The sequence below is a fragment of the Ochotona curzoniae genome, unplaced genomic scaffold (assembly GCF_017591425.1).
Source record: "Ochotona curzoniae isolate NIBS_2020 unplaced genomic scaffold, NIBS_Ocur_1.0 contig_1, whole genome shotgun sequence".
Classification (NCBI taxonomy): domain Eukaryota; kingdom Metazoa; phylum Chordata; class Mammalia; order Lagomorpha; family Ochotonidae; genus Ochotona; species Ochotona curzoniae.
In genome coordinates, this window is record NW_024464918.1 from 29,027,663 (window position 1) to 29,050,825 (window position 23,163).

General features: G+C 44.3%; 1 protein-coding gene across 1 annotated transcript; it reads left to right on the forward strand.

Annotated features, from left to right (window-relative positions):
• The first annotated feature begins 914 nt into the window (after positions 1 to 914).
• Positions 915 to 23,046, forward strand: LOC121153645 (zinc finger protein 474-like). The gene is made up of 3 exons (XM_040976310.1): positions 915 to 1,029; positions 20,528 to 20,708; positions 22,856 to 23,046. Exons 1-3 carry the CDS (start codon positions 997 to 999, stop codon positions 23,005 to 23,007), a joined length of 366 nt encoding a protein of 121 aa, XP_040832244.1. The 5' UTR covers positions 915 to 996; the 3' UTR covers positions 23,008 to 23,046.
• Positions 23,047 to 23,163: the final 117 nt, after the last annotated feature.

A 23,163-nucleotide genomic window follows, 5' to 3' on the forward strand; every position in this document is an offset into this window, starting at 1 on the left:
AGGAAGAGGCTGTATAAGCATGAAGAAGAGTCAGGCAGAGCACAAAATCATGAATAGAAGCAAGCAGCAGGGTCCTGGGGGTCCTTGGACAGGTGGGACCATTCTTAGTTTCAGGAGGATGTTGAATATGGATGGAGGCCAGGTTGCCCATTAGGAGTGGGAAGGCAAAGCAGGTTAGCTTATGTTACATTTCCTGATGAGATATCGGGCAAGAAACGGCAGAGTTTACATAGAAAAAGGTGATTTTTCAAAGAAATTTCTTAGTCCTTTGTCTCTTCTTGTCTTCTTTTAGATGTAGTGTTTGTAGTCAAGTGTCTGGAATTCCCAAATACCAGAATCACATGGATGACTTTGGAGGTTGTTAGTTTTGAGTGATAACCTGGAGCCCACCAAGGCCCATGGGTTACAGGCCTGATCCCCAGAGTATTACCCTAAGATTGTGTTTGAAAGTGAGACTTTGAAACGTGATTAGAATGGGTTCAATTTTTGGTATGGCACGCTGTGATCTGACCACAGAGGCTTCCCTAGGAGAGCCTGATGGTCCCTGCCTTTCTATCTCTCTTGGCTTCCTGGCCTGCCATGCTATTGTGTGTGATTCTCTCTCTATCCATTGCCATCCACCACCCTCCTCAGACGCCAGAAAAGTGGGGTCACCCACTGTTGAGTGAAGAACCTTGAAAACTGTCGATGGAAGCAAACCTTCTCCCTTCATAAACAGCTTCCATCACATATTTGTTATAGTTAGAAAAAGCTGATAGGCAGGTGGTAGCTAGAACGTGCCATGGGACCCCATTTGGGGCTCTTACCTTTCATTATCTTCAGTAGCACCAGTGCGCCTCCTCAGCTGCGCTGATGTCATGAAAACCATCCTTGACCTCACAAACTGCCCTCTGTTGATGCTGACAGCTGGACAGGTGATGTCCACTGCCCTGGGCCATTTCTTCACCTTTCTTGGGGCCAACCATCCTGCATATCATGGCAGCTGTCTAGGATCCCATGGCTCTCAGGTGTCCAAGGCACGGCAAGAAGGTAAAGGATCCTTTCTCTTAGACGCTGTTGATGCCAGAAGTCAATCTCAAATCTGTGCGTGTGTGTTCCACGGGTGGAGTATGTGGGCGATGAAAGTAGAGTCATTGGTAAATAATTTCCTCTTACAAAAATGAGAAGGATAATATTCATCTGTACAAGTGTTGACCTAACCAAAAAGAGTTTTAAAACTTCAGCCTCAGTGTATCTATCACGTATTAGTGGAAAGAGGCAATGAGAGAGGCCACCTCTCTTAGAACTTGAATCCCAAAGTAAAAATAAGTCATCTTTGTCCTAAGGCTCTCCTTCATGGCTTTGCTTTTGTTGTTGTTGTTTGTTTTGTTTTGTTTTCAGAATAACATTTACAACTTCTGTGAGAGAAGAGGACCCTGTATTATACATTCAAGTATTACTCAAGTCTAAACTGAGTGGAAATTGGAACAGGGCTATACTCTCAGAAAAGATAATCCTGATTAAATTATTTCATAGTCTTTAGAAGCCTGCTTCTCCTTCATAAGGTTGTTTTTCTCCATCTCCCTGCTTCCAGACACAAGTGTGCACACACACACACACACACACACACACACACTCCCCAGTGATGGTGCTTAGTAAATGTATAATTGATGAGTAGATATCCATAGTTTTAAAAATTCAAATCCTGGGCCCAGTTTGCATGCACCAGGATCCCATATGGGCACTGGTTCTAATCCTGGTGGCCCTGCTTCCCATCCAGCTCCCTGCTTGTGGCCTGGGAAAGCAATTGAGATTGGCCCAGGGCCTTGGAACCCTGCACCCATGTGGGAAACCCGGAAGAGGCTCCGGGCTCCTGGCTTCGGATTGGCGCAGCACTGGCCATTGCACTCATTTGGGGAGTGAGTCAACAGATGGAAGATTTTAAAAAGAAGAAAAAAAAATCAAATCTCAAGATCAACAACTAAAACTCTCTTCAAACTTTTTTTAAGTTACGTTTATTTTTATTTGAAAGGAAGATTTTACAGAGAAAGAAGGAGAGATAGAAGGAGGGTTTACATCTGCTGGTTCACTCCCCAAATAGCTGTAATGGCTGGGGCTGATCTGATCTGGAGCCAAAGAGGCTCCTCTGGGTCTCCCACATGGGTGCAGGTGCCCAAGGGCTTGAGTCATCCTCCACCGCTTTCCCAAGCTTTAAGCAGGGAGCTGAATCAGAAATGGAACAGCTGGCACATAAACCAGTGCCCATATGGAATGCCAGTGCTTTCAGGCAGAATATTATGCTATGCTACTGCACCAGCCCTTCCACACACCCTTAGAACGCCACCAACGGCAATGCCACATGACTCCATTTACTGAAATGGAGGTGACTGTTCCACAAACAGAATCCTACTGTGCTACGCAAAGCTCAAGTTCAGTGGGGTGGGAAAGAGTTTTCCTTGGGAAGCCATCTCTTGCCTTGCTTCATATTGTATCACAATATTCCTCTTTGCATTACTTATCTCTTCTGCTCACCTCTGCGAGCTTATCTAATATATAAAGAAATGTCCTACAGATTGAAGAAGGGCCTAACTAATCCAAGAACTCCATCAATTTACAGTGGACCTGCTCTGGGACTCTGGTCCCATCTTTAATGTTTCCAAAGAGCTTTCAATTCCCAGGATACCTTTCTGGCATAGAGGTGAAAACAGATAAAGGTCATTTTTAAAAATGAGGTTTATTTAATTGTTTTTTACTTGAAAGAGTTAGAGAGAGAGAAGCATATAGAGAGGGCAAATGGCGGCAATGGCCAGAACTGAGCTGGTCCAGAGCAGGGAGTCGGGAGCTTCTCCCAGTGGGTTCAGGGAAGATGTGCGTTAGCAGGACTATGCAGTGGAACTGTGACTGAGGCCTGGCACTCCAAAATGGGCTGCAGGGGCCCAAGTAGGGTCTTTACCTCTGCTCCAAGTTCCTACCCTACAAGATATTTAATCAGTACCTCCCACTGAAAGTCTCCAAAAGGTTTCAGGAAAAAAATCATCTCAGTGCAAAAAGACAAAAATAATCTTCTGTTAAGAAACTGTAATACTTTCAGGAACACAGACTCAACTTTGAATTAGTTCTTTGATCTATATTTTTCTGTATTGTGGGCCACGATAAATACTTGAATAACTACAATATTGATCTTATCGGTCATTGGAATCATCAATCGTTTTCTTCTAGCTGAGGTACAGAAGATGCTTCAATAGTAATAGAATTTCCAAATCATGATAGGCAAGTCTCTGATTGTTTGAGTTATCAAAATAAAACTCGAAATCATAGGTAACAGACTCTCTTATAGTTGGCCAGTAGACAGGGCTGGATTGGAAAATTCTTTTATGTGGCGTCCAGTGATTTCCAAAAACAATTTAATTTCAAACAATGATCCTTCCAGATGTGACATCTGGGTAGGATCATTTGAGAACACCAGAAGCCAATGTGAAACACCGATGACTTCTAGATGATCCAACCCTGTGATGACCAAAGTTTAAGATTTCACAGCTGGTCCTGTGCATTACCCTGCACCTGTGGGACGTACCGGTGGGAATGAAGATTCCACTGGAGGGAAGCTTGCTTCAAATGGCTGAAGGCAACATTCCGGCACAGCGAATAAGTCTGCCGTGGTCTGGCCTTGTGTCCTGTTCTCCTTTTCTTTCAGAACTTTCTGCCTTCCCTGCCCCCAGCTCTTTGCTTCCACACCTTTCTACGATTGCAAGGGCACTGGAAGAATCCTATACACTCCTTCCTAGAAACGTGTCTCCTGTGGGACTATTTGCATCCCAGCTGCGGTTCTGGGGAAGGGATAGTGTATAATCCAAAGGAATGAATTCATGAGATAGGTAGGGGGGCAGAGAGGGTTTTTCCCCTCTTCTCCCAAGCCCCAGCCACTGCCTAATTCTCTGGGTGTGGAGGATACAGCGTGGCCCCACACTAACCCTGATAATCTTGTTTCTAAATTCTAAATAGCCCTTTTCTCATCCCAGCCAAGGAGAGTGCCTGCCAAAACCCCACCGGTCGCCCCTCGTTACCGTCCACAGTGGCAGTGTGGTGTGACACCGGGCCAGAGGACCCGCTGCCTGCAGTATAAAGCAGATTTTCCACTTAACCAATGCGGACCTTGGTTTCCTGGCTTGTGGAATGGGGATGTTGAGTTTTGCCCAGATAGTTACTATAAGAATAAATAACAGGACCTACTTAGGTGCTAGTTATGGTTAAGTACAATGCTCCCTGGTCAGATATCCTTGAATATTGCAGCATTAAAGATTTTGGAAAGAGGCTATTCTCTTCATTTTGCCTGTTGTGCCACCCAGGCATTTGCATTCTGGGATATGCCCACCCCTTTACCAGGATTCACCTGCACATGGAGCACTCACCCAGACACCTGCGTCGTTTAGCCCAATGGAAGAGATCAGACATGTGGAAAACCTACAACTGCAGCTAAAGCCTAGATCCTTACTATGTAATTTTGTCATTCAGAAGCAGTAACACTCACTGATGGAATGACCCCCACAAACAGCTGTATCATCACATGAGTCCCTTCAGATGCTGCCGAGATGCACTTTGCTGTAACAGCCTGGGAGCCCTGCTGGGAGTTTGAAAGCAAAACTGATTCTGGAAGGAAACAGCCTGGGGCTCCCTCCTGGCCACTGTGCACATGTGGTCATGGAAGTCAGCCTCAGGGACCTCAGACTAAAGATGGACTCTGAGCTCTCCTCCAGTTGTGTCAGAGTGGCCACCTGCTTCAATTCAGAGTGAGTGTGAGTGTCCAGTGTGGTATGTCTGACGTGTCACTGCCTGCCCTGCGTTTTCTCTAGAAGACCACCTCTACCATCTGCCAAGGTTTTCAATCCCATAGAGTCTGTGCCATTAGCCTGAAAAGCACTGGTTGCACAGCAGAGCGTGGTGACATGGAGTCACTAGATGGATGACAGAACCCTTGCTAGCCATTGGCACATGAAGTTTGAGCCCCCTTAGAACTGAGATGAGTCAGATCTCTGCTGCTGGTGAGAGTGAGCAGTTGGGGGAGCAGCCTGCTCAGAGTCACAGACTCAAATGCTTGCAAGGACAGAGCCAACCACGTTGGAGGCCATAGGGAGGACCAGGGCCCAAGTGTCCCAGTGAGCAAGTCCCCCTGCAGATATTCATTCAAGACTTGTGACAACATTGGACTGGCCGAAGAAAACATGCCTGTTGGCTGACATGTCTGCTGGCCCCACCTTACACTCTGTGATCCAGGAGGGATCATCCACAGGGGCAGCCCTGGGCAGATACACTGGGGGTGCTAAGGAGACAGTGACAGATGGGGGACAGATCAGGGCTCGTGCTCCTCAGGCTGGAGCATGTGTCATTCTGCTCATCCACCAGCGACCACCTGCAGCCCCTGGGGAGACTCCACAGCAACCAGGTCATTGTGTGAGACAGATACCTCGAGGCCAAACCCACAGAAGTCTGCATGTGGAAGAGGTTCTGTGCATGCTGACCTGATGTCTCCCAGGGCCAGAGCTTAGAGGGAACAGAGTCCCCCAGTAAAGGCGGTGAGTCCATCAGGAGCACTGCCACTGAGTGAGCCGCCACTGGGGTCTGTCCATGGCACAGCACCTGGCACAGTGCCCACCGGAAGTAAACATTTCCTGAGCAGCCAACCATGAATTGCAATAGCAACACCTACAGCTTTTCCTTGGGGTGCATTTCCACTTAGTGGGGGTTCTCTACTCTGTTGGTCTCAGCCGCATTTGCAGTAGGCATCTCCGGTTTGTGTACACAAAGTGATTACATTATCATTGGTCCGAATCCCATTGTCTTATTGAGAAGCATCTGATTAAACCCAGATGTTGGTAGACTGGACCTATTGTGCTGGGCTCCAGTCATGCCCATGTAAGAGACAGCCTTTCAGGGTCAGCTGCAGGTCCAGTTATAAGATAGGTAAAAATTGTCGTGTCTGTATCTCCCATGGTCACTGTTTTTTTTTTTAAAGATTTATTTTTATTATGTTTTTATTGGAAAGGCGGATATACAGAGAGGAGAGACAGAGAGGAAAATCTTCCGTCCGATGATTCACTCCCCAAGTGAGCACAACGGCCGATGCTATGCCAATCCGAAGCCAGGAGCTTCTTCCGGGTCTCCCACGCGGGTGCAGGTTCCCAAAGCTTTGGGCCGTCCTCGACTGCTTTCACAGGCCACAGGCGGGGAGCTGGAAGGGAAGCGGGGCTGCCGGGATAGAACCAGTGCCCATATGGTATCTCGGGCGGGCGTGCAAGGCGAGGACCTTAACCACTGCGCCACTGCGCCAGGCCCCATGGTCACTGTTTTTATTAAGATCTGTTTATTTGAAAGAGTGACCACAAGAAAAGGAGAAACACACAGAGAGGAGAGAGACCTTCCACTTGCTGGTTCACTTCTCATACAATCACAACTGGAACTAGGCCAAGACTAAGTCAAGAACCAAGCACTTGGACCAGTATCTGTTGCCCCCTGACACCCACGGGCAGGGAGCTGAATCAGAAGTGAATCAGCCAGAATTCAAACTGGTACTCACAGGGGATGCACAGGGGTCACTCACAGTGACCACTAACCCTACTGCAGCACAACGCTGGCCTCCACGGTCACCATTTCTTACTTTCACACGTTTTGAGCTGTGCCTTTGCCGATTCCTGACTACATCCGCTCAGTGGCAGAGCGCCTGAAGGTAGAGCTGCCATCCTTGTTTGCTCCAGGTCGCAGTTCTGGCTGAGGGGCTGTTTCCTGTTGAGAGGGCTGCCTGACCGTTGGGTTCCTGAGTTCTCTTTGATTCTTAGGTTAGTAATGACCTCCATTGGCATGCAGCATGCAGAAATGTTTAAAAAAAAAAAACTGCCTCCCCTCAACAAAAAACATCGTTCAATTTTCTGCATTAAAACCTGTGCATATTCCTAGCTAGTGTGCGAAGCATGCTCCTTGAAGGAAGGGGCCAGGCAATTGATTTGCATATGCAGTAACAAAAGAGGCCTTTGCACACTGACAGGGCAGCTTTGTCACAGCCCCACTGAAATTATCAAAATGGATAAACTGAAGCAAACCTCTAGCCTAGCAATTAAGACGCCCATGTTGCACATCAGAGTAACAGCCTTGGTGCCCTGTTTCGCGCCCTTATCTTCTGTTCCCTGCCAATCCAACCTGTGAGCACTTGGGTCCCAGCCATATTCCTGGGAGTCCCAGATCACATTCCTGGTTCCTGGCTATGGCCCTGACCTGGTCCAGAGCTGCTGTAGGCATCTAATGAAACGTAAATGAATTGAACTATGAAGCATGTAATTAAATGAAGATTAATTCGATTAATGGGGAGCCAGGTGCTTCAAGGACAAGCAACAAATTCAGCAAACTGCTGCCTTCCACTATGGGCCTGTGGGATGTGGGGAGCTCCCTCTGGTCCCTGGTAGCAGGAGGCTAACTGTAGAGTGATGTTCTGTAGCCAGAATTCTCAACTCTTTCTTCCTGAGTGAAATGGTCCTGGAGAACAGCTGTGGGCCCCAGGGCAGACAAGAGCAAGGTCAATAGGACAATGTGAAGGAAAAGGAGGATGTCAATATCATAAAACCAATCCAAGTTAGCAACTGGCCCACCTCAGTTTCTCATCACTACAACACAATTTGCTTAGTGTGAGCATGAATAAAGAAACTTACTTGGCACCCAGCCTTGGAAGCTCAGTGTCCAAGGGCTAATGACCCCATCTATTGGGCCTCCAGCCACAGCTCTGTGGAGCTGGTGTCACAATGACAGCAGAGCATTTGGTGTCAGGAAGCAGGGAGAGTCAGGCATTGGACTAGAGCTTTTCTACAATGACAGTGGCAAGGACAACTAACTCCCTCTCTGTGACAATTCTGTCTCAGGGACCCGAGCTCCACATCTTTGAGGTTCCAGGTGCAAGCTCCCAGCACATGGACCATATCCAAGCTAAGCATTGACCTTGAGCCTCTTCTGTGCACACATGCAAAGACCCTGAGATGCCAATAGAGTTTCCACACTGGGAGATGAGAAGTAGCCACTCAAGTTCACACTAACAGAAGGCCCATGGAACAGGCCTGGGGAGAGACCTTCTTCTGTGTCCCTCAGCTCCAGTGGCAGGGTCTAGGTCCTGGCCTGGGAGTCTGCAATTGGACTGGATTTGATGGAATTCCATGAAGAGGGTTTCTTTTTAGTGCATGTACTCTGGGAAAAATGAATATCAATGTCCTAAATAACCCAACTCTCGCTAAAACCTTTCCTAATGATCTCTAGTCTCCCAATCCCCATTTATATGAAGTTGTACGTTTTGTTTCATCTTGTTTTATTGAACTAGAGAAATTCTAGAGAAATGCATGGAAAGGTTTAGAATCCAGATTAAAAAATATATATATATATTCCTGGGGCAGGCATTGAATTCATCAGTTATAATGTTACTGGCGGTGCCCACATCCCATACTGCAGAGACTGGGTTCAGGTCCTAGTTCGGCTTCCAAATCCAGCTTCCTGTAATGAACAAGCAGGCAGGCAGCAGAGAGTGGCTCAAGTGGTTCCTGCCACCCTCCTTGGAGACCAGATGGAGCTTGTGGCTCCTTGATTTAGCCAAGTGCAACCCTCTCTGTTGAAAGCACGAAAACATTTGGGGAGTGAACCCGCACGTGGAAGATCCTCCCTCCCTCCCTAACCTCTCCCTATAGAGAATTCTTCCTAATTCTTGGCAAAAATCCACTCCAAAGTGCATTGTCTGGATTTCATTCAACAACATGCACTGCCTGAGCCTACCAAAGTGAACATACCTTACTGAGCTCTGCCTGCGGGAATGCTTATTGATCAGATTTTTTTTAGGAATTGTTTAAAATCCGTGGTACCCATTAAAGGTGCAATTCAATGACTTTGGATGGGATTTTTAGACTATTACCAGCATAATCAAGATATGGAATGGTTTCATTATACTCTTTTTTTCTTCAGTTTGCCTTCTACCTCCTACCTTCAGATTTGGTTTTGAATCACTGCTGAACAGTTTCAATTTTATGGAATCATGCAGTCCGTGCTCTCCTGTGTCTGGCTTCTTTCAGCGAAAAGATTCTGGGTCTCATCCATGTTGATTTAAATACTGTTAATTCTTTTTTTACTGCTGAGTAAAGTGAGAAATATTCTCACATGTCCACTCGAAGAATGGACTGGGACTCAGGAAGTGTGGCGCAGGCGAGGCTTTGCTCATAGTCTTGCAGTATCCGATGTTTGATAAGCAGTACATTGAGGACATTCCCTAGCAGGCAGGTCCCTTTGTCCCTCCTCTATTCCTCATTGGCTGAGTACTAGGGGTTACAGTCTTCCTAGATGTCACCTATTGTCCCCATCTGTTTATGTTTTAACAAAGTTAAGCACCCCTGATTCCTGTTTGTTTCAGCACTTTGCAGGTACCTGTGTTTTGCAGTTTGTAACAGCTGTTATGCCAGGTGGGTACATGTGACTTTTCGCCTATCTGCAAGATGTTGTGATAGCTAGCAGTTACTTCTTTTCAGCTGAACATCTTACTTTGAATATATGTTTACTGCTCACAAGTCATGATCCATGGAGTCATTGCATTTTGTTGATCTTTCCATGGTTATTCCTAGTTGCATTCCTGCTCTACTTTGTAACTTGAGAGTGCTGTCTGTGGTAACGCAAGCAAAGCCAGTCTGCATTTCTCCAGTATGGAATACTCAAGGAGGTTTATTGCATAAAAATTAGAAATTGCCTCATGGCTTTTAATCCTCATCCTGCACTCATGCCTTCACACAATTCCTTGACGAGGCAAATGCAGTCCTTTCGGTGTAGCATATTCTTTGTTCCAGTTCAATCGCCTCTCCATTCCTGATGCATGACCAGCCTTGAATCATGGGAGGTTACAGTATCAGGATCAAGGTGACAAGAGGTTGTGGAAAGGCACGTAGGAAAAGATGCCAAAATCTGATCGTGCTCTCAAGGTCTGATCTTTGAGTGTTTTGATCCTGTGTTGAAAACACTGGCCACCTCTTACACACTTCCTCTAGCTTGTCTTTCCCTTAAGTACTTGAAAGCTTTGCACCAAGCATACCCATAGTACTTTCAGTTTCTAGGACAGCCATGTTGTTTAGCAGTTTGCTCACGAAATTCTCTCATTTTCTCCCTCAGTAAACCCACTTCAAATACCAGTCATGGCCTCAGCTTCTGCTCAAAACTCCCTTTTCTCATACTTCAGGACATCATCCCCTATCTTGGCTTCTACAAACTTTGCTTTGGAATTTAATTAGTAGTTGATACTTGTGTCAACTGAATTAGCAGTGGTGAAGGTCAGATTTCCTTACCACTTCCAGTGTTGTAAGGGTGGTTCTTCTCAGTTAAATGCTTATTGTTGTAAGAGTCAGAGGAGTAAAGGCATGGAGGTAGTACGGTTGAGGACCGTGGGCCTGCAGCACAGAGAATGGTGTTGAATTCAGGGTGGCTGGAAGACTTTATAACTGTAAAGGACCACAGAAATTGTGAGATTGTGTCAGTCCAAGTTTGCATGAAACAGTCAAGTACAGAGGGAACTAAGGTGGTTGGAAGGCTGAAAATTACCTGGTACTGTGTTATTAAGCTAGAATGGGCTGTGCAGGACCTAAAAGAGGGTTTGTCTACTTGTCCATTAGGTTTGGCTACCATTTCTTGACCTACGATGGCTAATATCATATGGCACTGCTTAGTTATTTGTGAGGTCACTTCTTGACTAATTACCTAGTACTGTGTTATCTCCAGCTCTTCTGGTGCCTGGGTATTCTGTCACTTAGCTCAGCTCAGACATGGATCCTTTGCAGTCAGTGCAGACGCCACAGCAAGATGGTTCAATCCCGCATGACCGCCTCCCATTTCAGCTGCCAGTCACAAGTACTAGGTCCCAAGATGTCTCATGCTTCTGTCCACTTCTGGCTAAAAATGATGGGTCCCAAGATGCCCTCTTTCTGTTTGATACTCTGTTGAAATGGGTCACAAAGTCAGGAAGTGTTAAGTTGCTTACACTATCAGTTTGCTATAAAGCAGAACAGATGTGGGGATGCACAGGGTCCTACACATGGGATGCTGCAGCTCCTCCATTCCCTCCCTCTGTGCACCACCCTCCATTGCCTCACTGTGTTCACCATGTTGGAAGTCTCCAAACCCCTTCTTTAGATTGGGCTCTTGTGGAGATTGCATTACTAGTTTCCATTACTAGTAATCAGTGGTCATTGGTTATTAACTCAATCCCCCCAACTCTGCCCTGGAGATCAAGAGATGGAGCTGACAATTCCAGCTGAGGTTTTCAAGTCATGATCTTTCCACCAGCTAACCCCCATCCTGCAGCTGCCCAGGGACCCCTGGGAGCAGTCATCTCATTAGCATATGAAGCATACACTTAATGGAGGATATACTAAGGCTCTCAGAGGGCCCTATGCCATAATCTGGGGATTAAGACCAAAGAGAAAATTTGTGACCAGTAATGCCAGAATGTGACAAGGGTTTTGGAAACGTCGTGTCGGCAGACAGGGCAGACGCCAATGTGAATGTACATTTCCTGTTTCACATTTTATATGTTTTATGCTATATATAAAATATATTTTATGCTAAATATAAAAATATCTATTTTGTGCCATACAAAGCTATTGCATTACTAATAATTCTAGCTCTCTTTATTACAGTACTGAAATAAATGACATACAACATCTTTGAATTTCCTTTCTGAATTATGTATGAAAGGTTCAGAAAGTTGTTGGGCTGGACTTGGCTTTACCATTGGGACTGACTTTAATCTCTAATCACCTCTTTACTTTTGATTTTGGAATTGCTATTCCTCTTGTTACCTCATTATTCTTAGAAAAAAAGATACGCACTCATTGCAGATATTCAAATATTTCACTTCAGATTTTACTTTTACATTGTTTTAATGTATTAAACTGAAAGGTAAGGAATTTGCATCTCTAAATTCTTTGCAAGTTCCTTCCCTGTCGATTTTGATAATTAAGATATTTTTGCCAAAATATATCACTTTTGTTAACTATAATTTCTATACTTATTCTGCCTTACTTCTATGTTTGAATTCTTATTGTTATGCCTCTCTGTCACAACTGGTATGATTTTGAGTTTCTGTTATTGCTTTAGTCTTTGCTTCTGTTTTAATTTCTTTTTTTTAAAGAAGAGTAGAAATAGGCTAACTGTAAACTTTTTTGACTAAATAAGGATACTTGAGAGAGCGAAAAATGAGGCATGAATACATAGCCAAGACGACTGTTGTAGTCAGGACAATTCTATGGAAAGCAGTGCTAAGCAGTGCAAACTCCAGAAGTGGGGCATTTGTGTTCTTGTGTGCATAGCCTGCTACGTTTTGAGGCACTGAACTGATACAGGATCAACTATATAAATAAAAAATGTTGCTCTGGCTAATCAGCCAGTAGCTCACATCCTGGAATGAATGGATGGGCTTTTGGGCGTCTTCCTGCCAATTGGAGTCACATACCTGACCCCATACATACACACTTGTCTGGGGAGGGGACTGAAGCATGTACCAGGTTTTCATAGGTGCCTCTCATGCTATAAACATTTGTTACTAATTTCTGGTTCAAAACAAATACCCAAAAAGCCAAGATCCTGAATTGTGCTCCCCTAAGATCTCCATAAAAACCCTAAGAGGGCGGCAATGTGGGGCACAGCACGTCAAGTCACCACCTACAATGCTGGCATCCCACATGAATGCCAGTTTCAGTCCCAGTTGCTCCACTTGCCATCCGACTCCTTGAGAAAGTAGCAGAAGTTGGCCCAAGTACTTGGGCATCCACCACCCAAGTGGGAGACCCAGGTTCAATCCTTGGTCCTGACTTTTGTCTGGCCCAGCCCTGGCTTTTGCAGCCATATTGGGAGTCAACCAGCAGATGGAAGACTTCTGTCTCTCCTTCTCTCTGTAACTCTGTCATTCAAATATGTGAATCAATCTTGAAACAGACATCTTTTCACAGTGCAAGTTAGCAGTTAGTATTTATTGTGGGCTGATATTAAAAACACACAAATGTGCCGTGTTTCTGATCATAAAAATGCTAGGAATGACTTTCATATTAGTGTTTAGTATCTTGCTTTCATTAAGATCCAGGCAATAATATCGGCGCAATAATTTTTTTTTCCATTCAAACTAATGGTCATACTGTGTTTAATAAGCTCTACTAGCTACTAAGTTGTATATTTTTCTGTGATCTTTTTACCCTGAGCTATGAGAGAAGGCTCAGCAAGAGGTATCTGGAACCCTGTGAAACACATCATCTCGTGCAGGTGTTCAAAAGAGCGACACCAGCTCATCTTGTATCAATTTCTCCCCTGAAGCTTTGCGCCAGGCCAGCATCTTCTTTTCATCCCTATTCTTCTATGTTTTCTTTAATGTTGCTATTGGAGTTGTTCTAAACTGTAAAGGCGATTGGAGGGACGGCAGGTGAACTATGCTGAGTAGAAAAAGAGAATGTTAAATGTCTACTTTCCTTTCTGTGACACAGAGCTGGCCAGTAACCATGCAAGTGTGGTGTTCCTGACAGAAAAGAGACTTGAGCAGAGGGGAAAGGATGCTGTGTGGGAAGCAATAAGATGATTCCACTACTGGCCAGCAAAGTGATTGAAAACATATGAGAAGGCAGTGGATTCAAGTTACAAGAACTACAGACAAGGGAAAGCTTTTCCCAAAGTGTCTAAGTGCCTCTGCCTGTATCGTCAGCCTCCATGGACTTTCCCAGGGATTAAAAGGATAAAAAGCAAGACTGTGGTGAGACTTAACAGAATTCTTCATACAAGTGCAGTTCACCTGCTGTCCCACAAAATGTAGGTGGTAATAAGCGTTTCAGTGTTTGTATTTATCTGAGAGAGATCCAGAGTCACGCTGACAACAGACAGTGTTTCCATCAGCTAATTCACTTCGAAAACTCAGAGCTCACTCCCCTGGGAACCCAGTCCAAGGCTCCCACGAGGGTGAGAGGGGCCCAGGTTGGGCCCCACAGGGACGGACCTCCCTGCCTTCCTCTAACCCCTTGAGCCAGCCTTGAGTGGCCCTGCCTTGCTACATTCCCAGCTATTGGGTTGCACATCAGTCAAGTGGGATCCTTCTGCTCCTTCTGCCAGGGCTGTGGTCTCTTCTCCCGTCCCTCCTGTCCGAGCTCCAACCATCCACTTCTGTTTGCAACTGCTAGAGAGAGGCTGGGAAGGGAAACCACAGCCGTCGGGATAGTGGCAATAACCGCGAGCTGCTCAGCGTTCCCTGGAAGTCCCAGATTCACAACGCACAAGTCATGAAAAGTAAAATGCGATTTCTTATCTGTGCTCAACCCGTGGGGATGTTATTTTCTCCTGGCCTGGCTCTGGTTTGCTGGCTCTCCCTAACATGTAGTTTAGGAGTTAAGATAGTCAAAACCTGAGAAGATGGAGGTATGGTGTGGGGTCAGCGAAAGTTCAGTCGCAAATACAGAGCATGGAAGACTTGTTGGAAAGGATAGTCTTTTTATGGTACCAGTTCTTGCCACGTCCTTTGAGCCCTGAGCATGTCCTGCCTGTATCTCTTCTAACCTTGGCTTTCAAAGCAAACACTCCCACAGTGTGACATGGATGTCTTCATTTATAAACCAAGCTATTTGTTTTGCTGATTGGCTTGGTAAAATACTGGATTTGGCTCATCGTTTCTGTAAGGAATTTTAATAAATTCACTGTTTCCAAAGTAAAAAGAGTAACTTCTCCTTTTTAACTGTAAAGCCTGCATTTAATTATCGTTTCAAGTAAATAAGCATGTGAAAAAAATCCGAAGACAATGTTGGCTGGCTGGGAGACCATTGCTTATGCCTTAAACTTTCTCTTAGGTCTTGAATTCCCCAAGTATTTTTAAAGTCACTTTTTTTCTGATGTCAGACCCAGCCACATGGCCCATAAAAAGGGTGGATAAACAACTATGAAGTTATTTTGATCGATGTAGAGAATCCATTGGCACGATTTAGTGTGGAATAATAGAATGAAAACATTCTACCTCAAAAAAATATGATTTTATAGAAACTTGGATCACCAGGGAGTAACCCCGTTTTCCATCTAGTTTGCATTCACTGTGTATTTATTCATCTAGAATCTGCTTTTACTGCTCCTAGGCCAGACTCACGACTGTATTTTCTTATTTTGACTTTCTTCCCTGCACTCTCTCCATTTCAGGCATAACTCCCAAAAGTCTTAGTTAAGAGCAGACCGATTGTAAAATGCACAGGTTTTACCCTGCTTCATTTCCCCAAAGGAAACCATACCATCAACTTAATTTGTTTCTGTTTTCAAGCCTCATGGTGCAACTGAAGAACATATTGAAAAGTCATCGAATTCCTCTGGTATTTCTTGCAGCTCCGCTTACGTAGGTCTTTTCCATTAAGGGCCGAGTGTTCTTCCCTGATGGAACCACTATTCATGCCCTGTGGTGCCTCACTCGTCCTAGCATTTTTCACTCTTCCGCTGCCCCCGATTCTGCATCGCTTCATTCTCTGAGGATCACTTTGCCTGCTCAGGACACCACATCCATTCATGCGATATTCTCCCCTTCTTCCCGTCCCTGCAACCACCCTCCTCCAACGTCATCTAGTCCCCTCTGATTCCTTCCTGCAAGGCTCACCTCTCAACGGTGCCCCTCATCCCATCTCTTCCTGGCCTCAATGTGGCCTCTTTCTGCTGGTCTTCCTGTCTCCCACCTCTGCTTAAGATCCATCCCTATCTTGCAAATCACAACCAATCAAATATTTCTTCAACATTGTTTATTTTTCAGTAAGCTTTTTCAATGTGTTTTCCTCCTTTTCTTGATTTTGTTTTCAAGTACTAGCAATTCCGTTTTTACCGTCTGAGCCCGCTGAAGCTACTACACTCACAAAAGTCCCTGGTAACTGAATCTGGGGGCCTTTTCTCTGTACCCTTCGGCGATCCGTTCTGTCTGGAAGCCTGTTCAGTTTCCAGGATGAAAATCTTTCCTCTCTGTCCCCTGTTTGTTCAACTGCAGGCTTGAACCTCTCTGTTTTCTTGCTACTGTAACGGACATTGGCTGGTATCCTTGTTTCACATGTCCTCATGGTCATGTTTTCCCTTCAGGAATCGTTAGACCCAAGATTTCCTTACTCCAGAGCCACAGATTTTCAAGCTCTCAAACATGCCAGGCTACTTGTAAGGGTTCATGGGCAATGGAATTGCAAAATACCTTTATTTTGGTACAAAAAGTTTTGAAATCCATATGCAGTTGTGTGTGTGTGTGTGTGTGTGTGTGTGTGTGTGTGTGTTTTAGAATATGCCTTTTTCCATGAATTTCTGAAGATCCCTCCCACATAGCACATGGATTTGAATTTGGGGACATCAACGTGTTTTATGACTCCATTTTCACTGAAGTATCCTCACAGGCTCTCCTCTGCTAGCCCTGTGCCACCAGAGTAACTTTCTAGGAGTTTGATTAGTTTTTTCCCTGCTTAGCAGCTTCTACTGTTGTTTAAATAGGACTTGTCCTTGTAATTCACATAGTTCAGTCCCCACAGTCTCATGTATTTGTATGGAGGGTAAAAATAACCCAGTTGTTTGGACATAGCACCTTTGGGAAGCATCAGACTGAATAAGGTAATTGGGGGTGGAGCCCATGCTTAAATTCCAGTGGCTTTATAAGCTTTGAGACATGGGACAGATACACACACTCCCCGTCTCTTGTTGTACACGGTGTTCTGTGCCAACCAGAGACTCCACCAGCAGCAAAGCCACCACCAAGATCAAGCGGCAGCTCCACTTCATCTTGAGTTGTGCACATGCAGGACTTTGAGCCAAATTAAACATCTGCTTTTTATAAAAGTTAGCCGGCCTCGGGTTTTTTGTTATAGTAACAAAGAGCTGAGTTGACATAGCTTCCTGTGACCTACAAAACAGAATCTAGATCTTAGTAGGGCCGGTTTTCAGTGCTGCCCTGAGCTCCAGGCAAGCTGAATAATCAGCTGTTCTCTTTCTTTGCTTGATTTTTGGCCTTGCTACTTTCTAAGAGGGTGTTGTGGTCTGAATTCTACCCATTCTCCAAGTCCTGTCTGCTTGAAGCATTCTCCGATCCTCAAGACAGGAAGCAATTTCTTCAATCCGTGAATGGCAGTTCATGTGTATTAACAAAGCCACACCAGCTTTCTTTTGTTTAGGGTTTTCATGAACTACTTTTTTCCATCATTTTACTTGCAACCTCATTGTGTCTTAATGTTCTTACTATGTGCTGCTTGTAAGCAACATATAGTTGATTCTTTTTTAATCTAGTCTAGTAGTCTATGACTTTAGCTGTGTGCTATCATCTATTTATATTTACAGCAGTTATTGCTGTGTTTGGATGAAGTCTACCAAGTGGGTGTTCTAATTCTGTTATTCTACCACCACTACCACCTTTTACCATTTCTTTCTCCTTTCTTACACCTGTTTCTTCTTTCTCACTTTTCTTCAGGGCTTGGGTAGATCATCAAAACTTTTATTATTATTCTATCTTCCACATTCATTTTTAATTGTATTTTTTGTGCTTTAGTAGTTTCTACGTAGATCAAAGTATACATAGCTTTAGTTATGGATGTGTTTTTAAGTTTTAAAAATTTACTTATTGAAGTCTTGAAAATGTATTTATTGGAAAGGCAGAGAAATATAAAGACAGAGAGAGGCTTCCATATACTGATTCACTCCCTGAATGGCTGTTGTGGCTATATCCAGAACTTCATCCAAACCTCCCACGTGGGTGTCAGGGACCCCCACGTGTTTGAGTCATAAAGTGCTGCTTCCAAGGCGGAACATAAGCAGGAAGTTGACTCACAGAGAGCTGGTGTTTGAACCGAAGCACTCTGATATGGGAGAAAGCCATCCCACAGGCATCTAAGCCCACGCTCAAACATGCACCTTTAACTCAAATTATTCAATTTCTCAAAAAAATTTTCCACAAAATACAAAGATTCTTGGACAACCTGTTGGTGTGTAAAAATTAAGACTGCTCTTTGAAAGTGAATTTTGATGTGTTGGCCACTTTAAATTTTTTATGATAGTCGCGTTCCTTTCTGTAGAAACAGGTTTGTAGGTGATATTTTCCTTTCTGCAACTTCTTGCATTTTTATAGAACACATCTGTCAGGAATAAATTCTTTTACCTTTTGTCTAGCCAGAAACATCTCTATTTCGTTTTCTTTTTTGTGCGATAGTTTTACTGAATACAGACTTCTGCACTCTTTTGTCCTGTCTTCCAATGTATGAGAAATGTCAGCCATTATCTCCTGGCCTGCATTTCTTTGCTTGACAAGAAACTGTGAAATTGTTCCATTGTCTGGCTGCATGCACCGGTTCTGTTTTCTCTGTTTGCAAAGTTGTCCTTGGCTTTTAGCGGTTTCTGTGTGACGTGATTATGTTTGTCCTTTGAGATATCTTATGTCTGTCCTTCTTCGGTTTCTCTGTATTGTCTCGTTACTTCAGAGGATTCTCTGCCATCATTTATTTTTTCTGTTTATTGTCCCCTTTCTTCATCCTTTTCCTTTTGTTCCAGTTACTTAAATGTCAGGCCTTTGTCCATGCCCAGCCCCCTTGACCTTTTTTCATTCTGTGTAACACTTGGGGTAATTTCTCCTGACATACCTCAAGTTTTTTTTTTTTTTTTATGTGAGTTTAAGCTGAAAATCATGTTATATTGATAGCTTCTCTCCAATACCATGTTTTAAATCTTAGAATTTCCCATCTTTTAAAAAATAAATTTCCAGCTTCACTTTTTATATCTCAACCAGAATTTTCCATCTAACCATACAAACATCTATGTTTTCTTCTTCATCCTTTAATAAATTTTATACAATTATTTGTAAATAATGAATTTCAATTACTTACTAAAGCAGTTATTTTAAAGTAGATAATGTAGGCTCTAGGAGTACAAATATTGAGGTCATGTCTTAGTCTGATTATATTTAGTGTTATGTGCATATGTGTGAATGTGATTCACATTCATATAATTTTGATTGCGTGTTGGGCATTGTGTGTAACAGAATAGTAGATTCGGAGGTGACTTTTGCATATGCACGCAAACAAGCATGTTGTATCTACTGTGCAGAGCTTAGAAGTGAAAGCGATGCCATCTGTATCTTACTTTGGACTCCGCCTTGGCTTTGGTTATGTTCAACACATGATAGGTTTGGAACTGTTCGGTGGCAATCTGCTCCTTCCTTATGATTAACATAAGACCTGGATCCTAGGGTTCCCCTCAGTTCTCTTGTTGCATTATTGAAGTCCTGAAATCCTACAGGCTGGCAACACAGAGAAAGTCTTCTCATCCCTGCTTTAGCATTTGACCCCTCTTGCCTGATCCTCACTGCAAGGCCTAATTCTCCAGCTCTGCCTTTCCATGCAAGCAGGCCTGAATAAATTTCCTTGCACCTTCCTCTCCCCAGGGTTATATTGTCAGCTGCTGTCTCTGGGTGAGTGGAAAACTGCACACAGACCCTCAGAGACTATCTGCACCCTAGAAGGGTCCCTACCTAGCTGCCCTGCCCTTTGCTCTCTGTCAAACGACTATGGCCTTGTACTCAACATAACATTGGCATAGCGGAGCTCTGCTGTTTGGTGTTGTTGATTTGTTCTCAAATTTAGACAGTCCTTTTAGTTCACTAATTTTCCTTCAACTCTGAGCCTCTAAATGGCTGGAAGGTTATGATTCTGTAGGGCAGCCCATGGGCGCTTGCTGTTTAGTTGGAAGCATACTAACACTTTTACGTATCTACAATGAAGACAATAATTCCATACTGCATTTTTATCTTCAACTCGCCCTTGGATTCACTTCCCATGGAAAACTGGAAACTAGGAGAAGGATTTGAGTTTAAATAGTCTGAGAGGTAACCCTGGGCTATTCCAAAAAGAGGAATGGGAAGAGACATCCAAAAAAGAATAAAGCCTATATGTTGCCTAAGTAGCAACCGGGGTGCGATTCCACGGGGTTTTGGAAGTGCTGTGCGTGTCAGTCTTGATGAGGAAGCAGGAATTTTCCCGCTGTCTCTCATCTGTGATCAATTAGGTGCCCTGCCTGTGCGGCACAGAGGTACAGAAGCTGCAGGTAAACAGTGTTGACATGAGAAAATGTGGGTGGGCATCCTGTCGCCTGTTGGAAACTGCAGTGACACTTCCTGCTTTATTTCTCAGACATATGAGCGTGCTGAGGCGGACATTGTTGAGAGCAAGATTCTTGCCTGATTTATCTTCGTACACTCCCAGCCGGGTAACACACACACAATAGTCAGAAGACAGCCAATCGATATTTATGAAGTGAGAAAACGCATCTTGCCACAGTACCAATATGCACAATTCTAGTGATAGCTTCTTCATCGTCTCCCAAACCCACGTCGTTGCCTCCAGCCCAATCATTCACACCTGGTCTCAGCGGAGCCAAAGGGGTTAGATTCACAGATCTGTGGGAATTTGTCCAAAGTCATATAGATTTGTCAGTGAGATTTGGATTTGTAAATAGAGTGTATAAATGTAATCTAATCGTCTTGCAGCCAACAATGATAAGGCGTCCACCAACTGTCGTTTGTTACATCTGCGGTCGTGAATATGGAACAAAGTCGATTGCCATCCACGAGCCACAATGTCTGAAAAAGTGGCACAATGAGAACAACTTGTTGCCTAAAGAGCTAAGGAGATCAGAACCTAAAAAGCCGGAAGTCAGGGCCATTACTGGTAAGTTCTAGAAAGAAATATGCCAATGGGAAATCCTTTTGTGCAAACATGTGAGAGTAAAGATGTTCTTTTCTTACTTGTTCAAAAAACCTCAAAGAGAAACATTTATTGTCTTGGCTACAGTTGAGTGGGACAGATAGTTCTGGAATGTCCGTCCAAAGTGTCGTTTTAGGGTCCCCGTGCATGACACAGAGTTGCTGGACTTTACTGTTCTTCCCCAAAGTTGCCACCAAAGGTTATTAAGCCATGCTTGAACACGGACCTTGAGCTTGAAGCTTGAAATACCCCTGGAGACATCAACAGTCATGGTTTTAGCCAGGAATGTATTTGACTGTTCGTGGTGCAGAGGGGCACCAAAGCCAGGTCCTCTGGTCCTGTTACAAAGCTACCTAAACTGACCCACGTGTAACATCGTGGGAGGGTGGGGGCTAGAAGAGGGGCAGCACTGGCTATCCTTAAGGAGACAGCAGCTGCCCCATTTCAGTGGGTGTCATCCTGAAGACTTTCACTCCAGTGTGGTCATCTCTTTGTATAATAGAGAAACAACCAGAAATCTGGACATCTCTATGAATCATTCAGACTTTTTAAAGGTTTTGCTGCTATTAACTTATAAAGCCTAGTGCAATCCACATGCAGAAGGACCCAGGCAACCATGGGAGGCTTCCCCACAGAGCCTGATGCTTTCATCTGGGCTGTGAGGATGAGCCAGGCAAGCTCAGCCTTCCTGACCCTCCTTGCACGTTCTTGGTTGATCCCCTGAATCCTCACAGAAACAACACCTGGGCTTCCCGGGAGTGTCTTTGCAGCCATTCCTCCTCCTTATGTAAGCATGGGTGTCATGTTCTGCAAAAAGTCACAGTGTTTACTTCGCTGGAAGACCTTTGCTAGAAATCCTCATTTGGTGTCCAGATCTGCTTCCTTCCCTTCAGGTTGCTCAACCATCATTATCACAGGCTGAAGAGGTGAGGGCATGGCAGCTGGGGACTCCCCGGCAGCACCAGGGCTCTGCCACCCCTTGCTGGTTCTATAATCGTGCATCCCTGAGGTTTTTCTTCTGGTCCCATCCCATGCTCCGGGTAGAGAGGACTCACTTTACTCTGCCCATCTTAGGGAGTCACTGCAGGAGATAGTCTTGTGGGCAACCTCGCTGCCAGACCTGATGTCAAACTCAGGTGTCCAAACATTGCAGCCTTCAGCTGAGACTCCAGGGTGACTCTAGAATTTTCAAATTTGGGTAAGAACCCATTAGAGTCAGGAAACCGTCAGTGCTATTCCTTTCTCAACAGGCTAAAAACACTCAAGCTAATGTTCATCTGCTTGCATAGCAATACTGTTTAATGGCTGGCTATACATGAAAAGCCTATTTTGAATGACTGGATGATTCTGAGCCATAGTCAATTTAACATACCAGTCTTTCTGTTTCAGTATGGCTTATTGCAGCTAAATCCCACATTGTTTCTGTAAAATAAAGCCAAATGCCTTTTTCCCTCATGCCGTGTCAGTAAAGATTAGACATTTCTCAGCTGTCTTCATTGTTTTCTTAAGGATGCTTCTTTTTTTTTTTTGCCAGATTAACTATTCTACATGCTTTCTTTACTTTAATTACTTAAATAATCTCGGAGTTTATAGCCGTGAAGAGATGATAAATTCTTAGCATGCAATTCCTCTTAAATTCACTCTCCCCTGGCAGACATTCCACTGGAGGATAGGAAAGGAAAAAACAAATACATGTCCTTTTCTCTTTGTAAGCTTATATTGAGAGTCAACTGAAAGAAGGCCAGTGCAACGTAATGATGTGCAAGCAAAGATGCTCATAATTAGCCAAGAATGCTTATCTGCATATCAGAATTTGTAAACTGGTCTCCTCTTTTCTAACCCCAAGCAGCTGAGGGCCCCTGGCTCAGAGCTAACTTGACTCAACCCTTGAAAGTTCGAGCAGTACTTTCCTTTTTTTTTTCTTCCGCAAGTAATATGATTTGCTTAAAGGCCTTAGTCAACAGGTATTTCCTGAAAATATTTTCCATGCAAAGTAGAATGTGGTTTTCCAGAATGAAAATTGATTCACTTCACCTTTTTCTTTGCCTTCTCTTTTTCTAATTCATTGCTTTGTGTTTCTTCTTTTCTGTCTCTCTCCCCCTCTCTCTCAGCCAAAGGTTTCTATGATCTCGATGCCTTAAACGAAGCCGCTTGGACAAGTGCCCAGAGCCAGCTGGTCCCCTGCAATGTTTGTGGGCGTACCTTCCTGCCAGACAGACTGATTGTTCACCAGCGATCTTGTAAACCTAAAGCTGCCAAGTAAAGCCCTTCTCTCTGCGCTCAGCGTCTCAGGAATGAGTCCCTTTGCAGGAGACTGTGTCAGACAGTGAACAAGCGCAGCGGGCTGAAGAGAGGAGATGGGGTGAGGAGGGAAACCGACTGATGGCTGGCCAAGCTGGGAAGCCTGGCTCCATGCTTT

What these genes read in the sequence shown, in the direction of transcription:
- LOC121153645 (XM_040976310.1), top strand. Translation starts at nt 997, where the DNA reads ATGGCTCTCAGGTGTCCAAGGCACGGCAAGAAG. An exon ending in GTCCAAGGCACGGCAAGAAG is followed by an intron (nt 1,030 to 20,527) that starts GTAAAGGATCCT and finishes ATCGTCTTGCAG; the next exon opens with CCAACAATGATAAGGCGTCC. An exon ending in GGAAGTCAGGGCCATTACTG is followed by an intron (nt 20,709 to 22,855) that starts GTAAGTTCTAGA and finishes CCTCTCTCTCAG; the next exon opens with CCAAAGGTTTCTATGATCTC.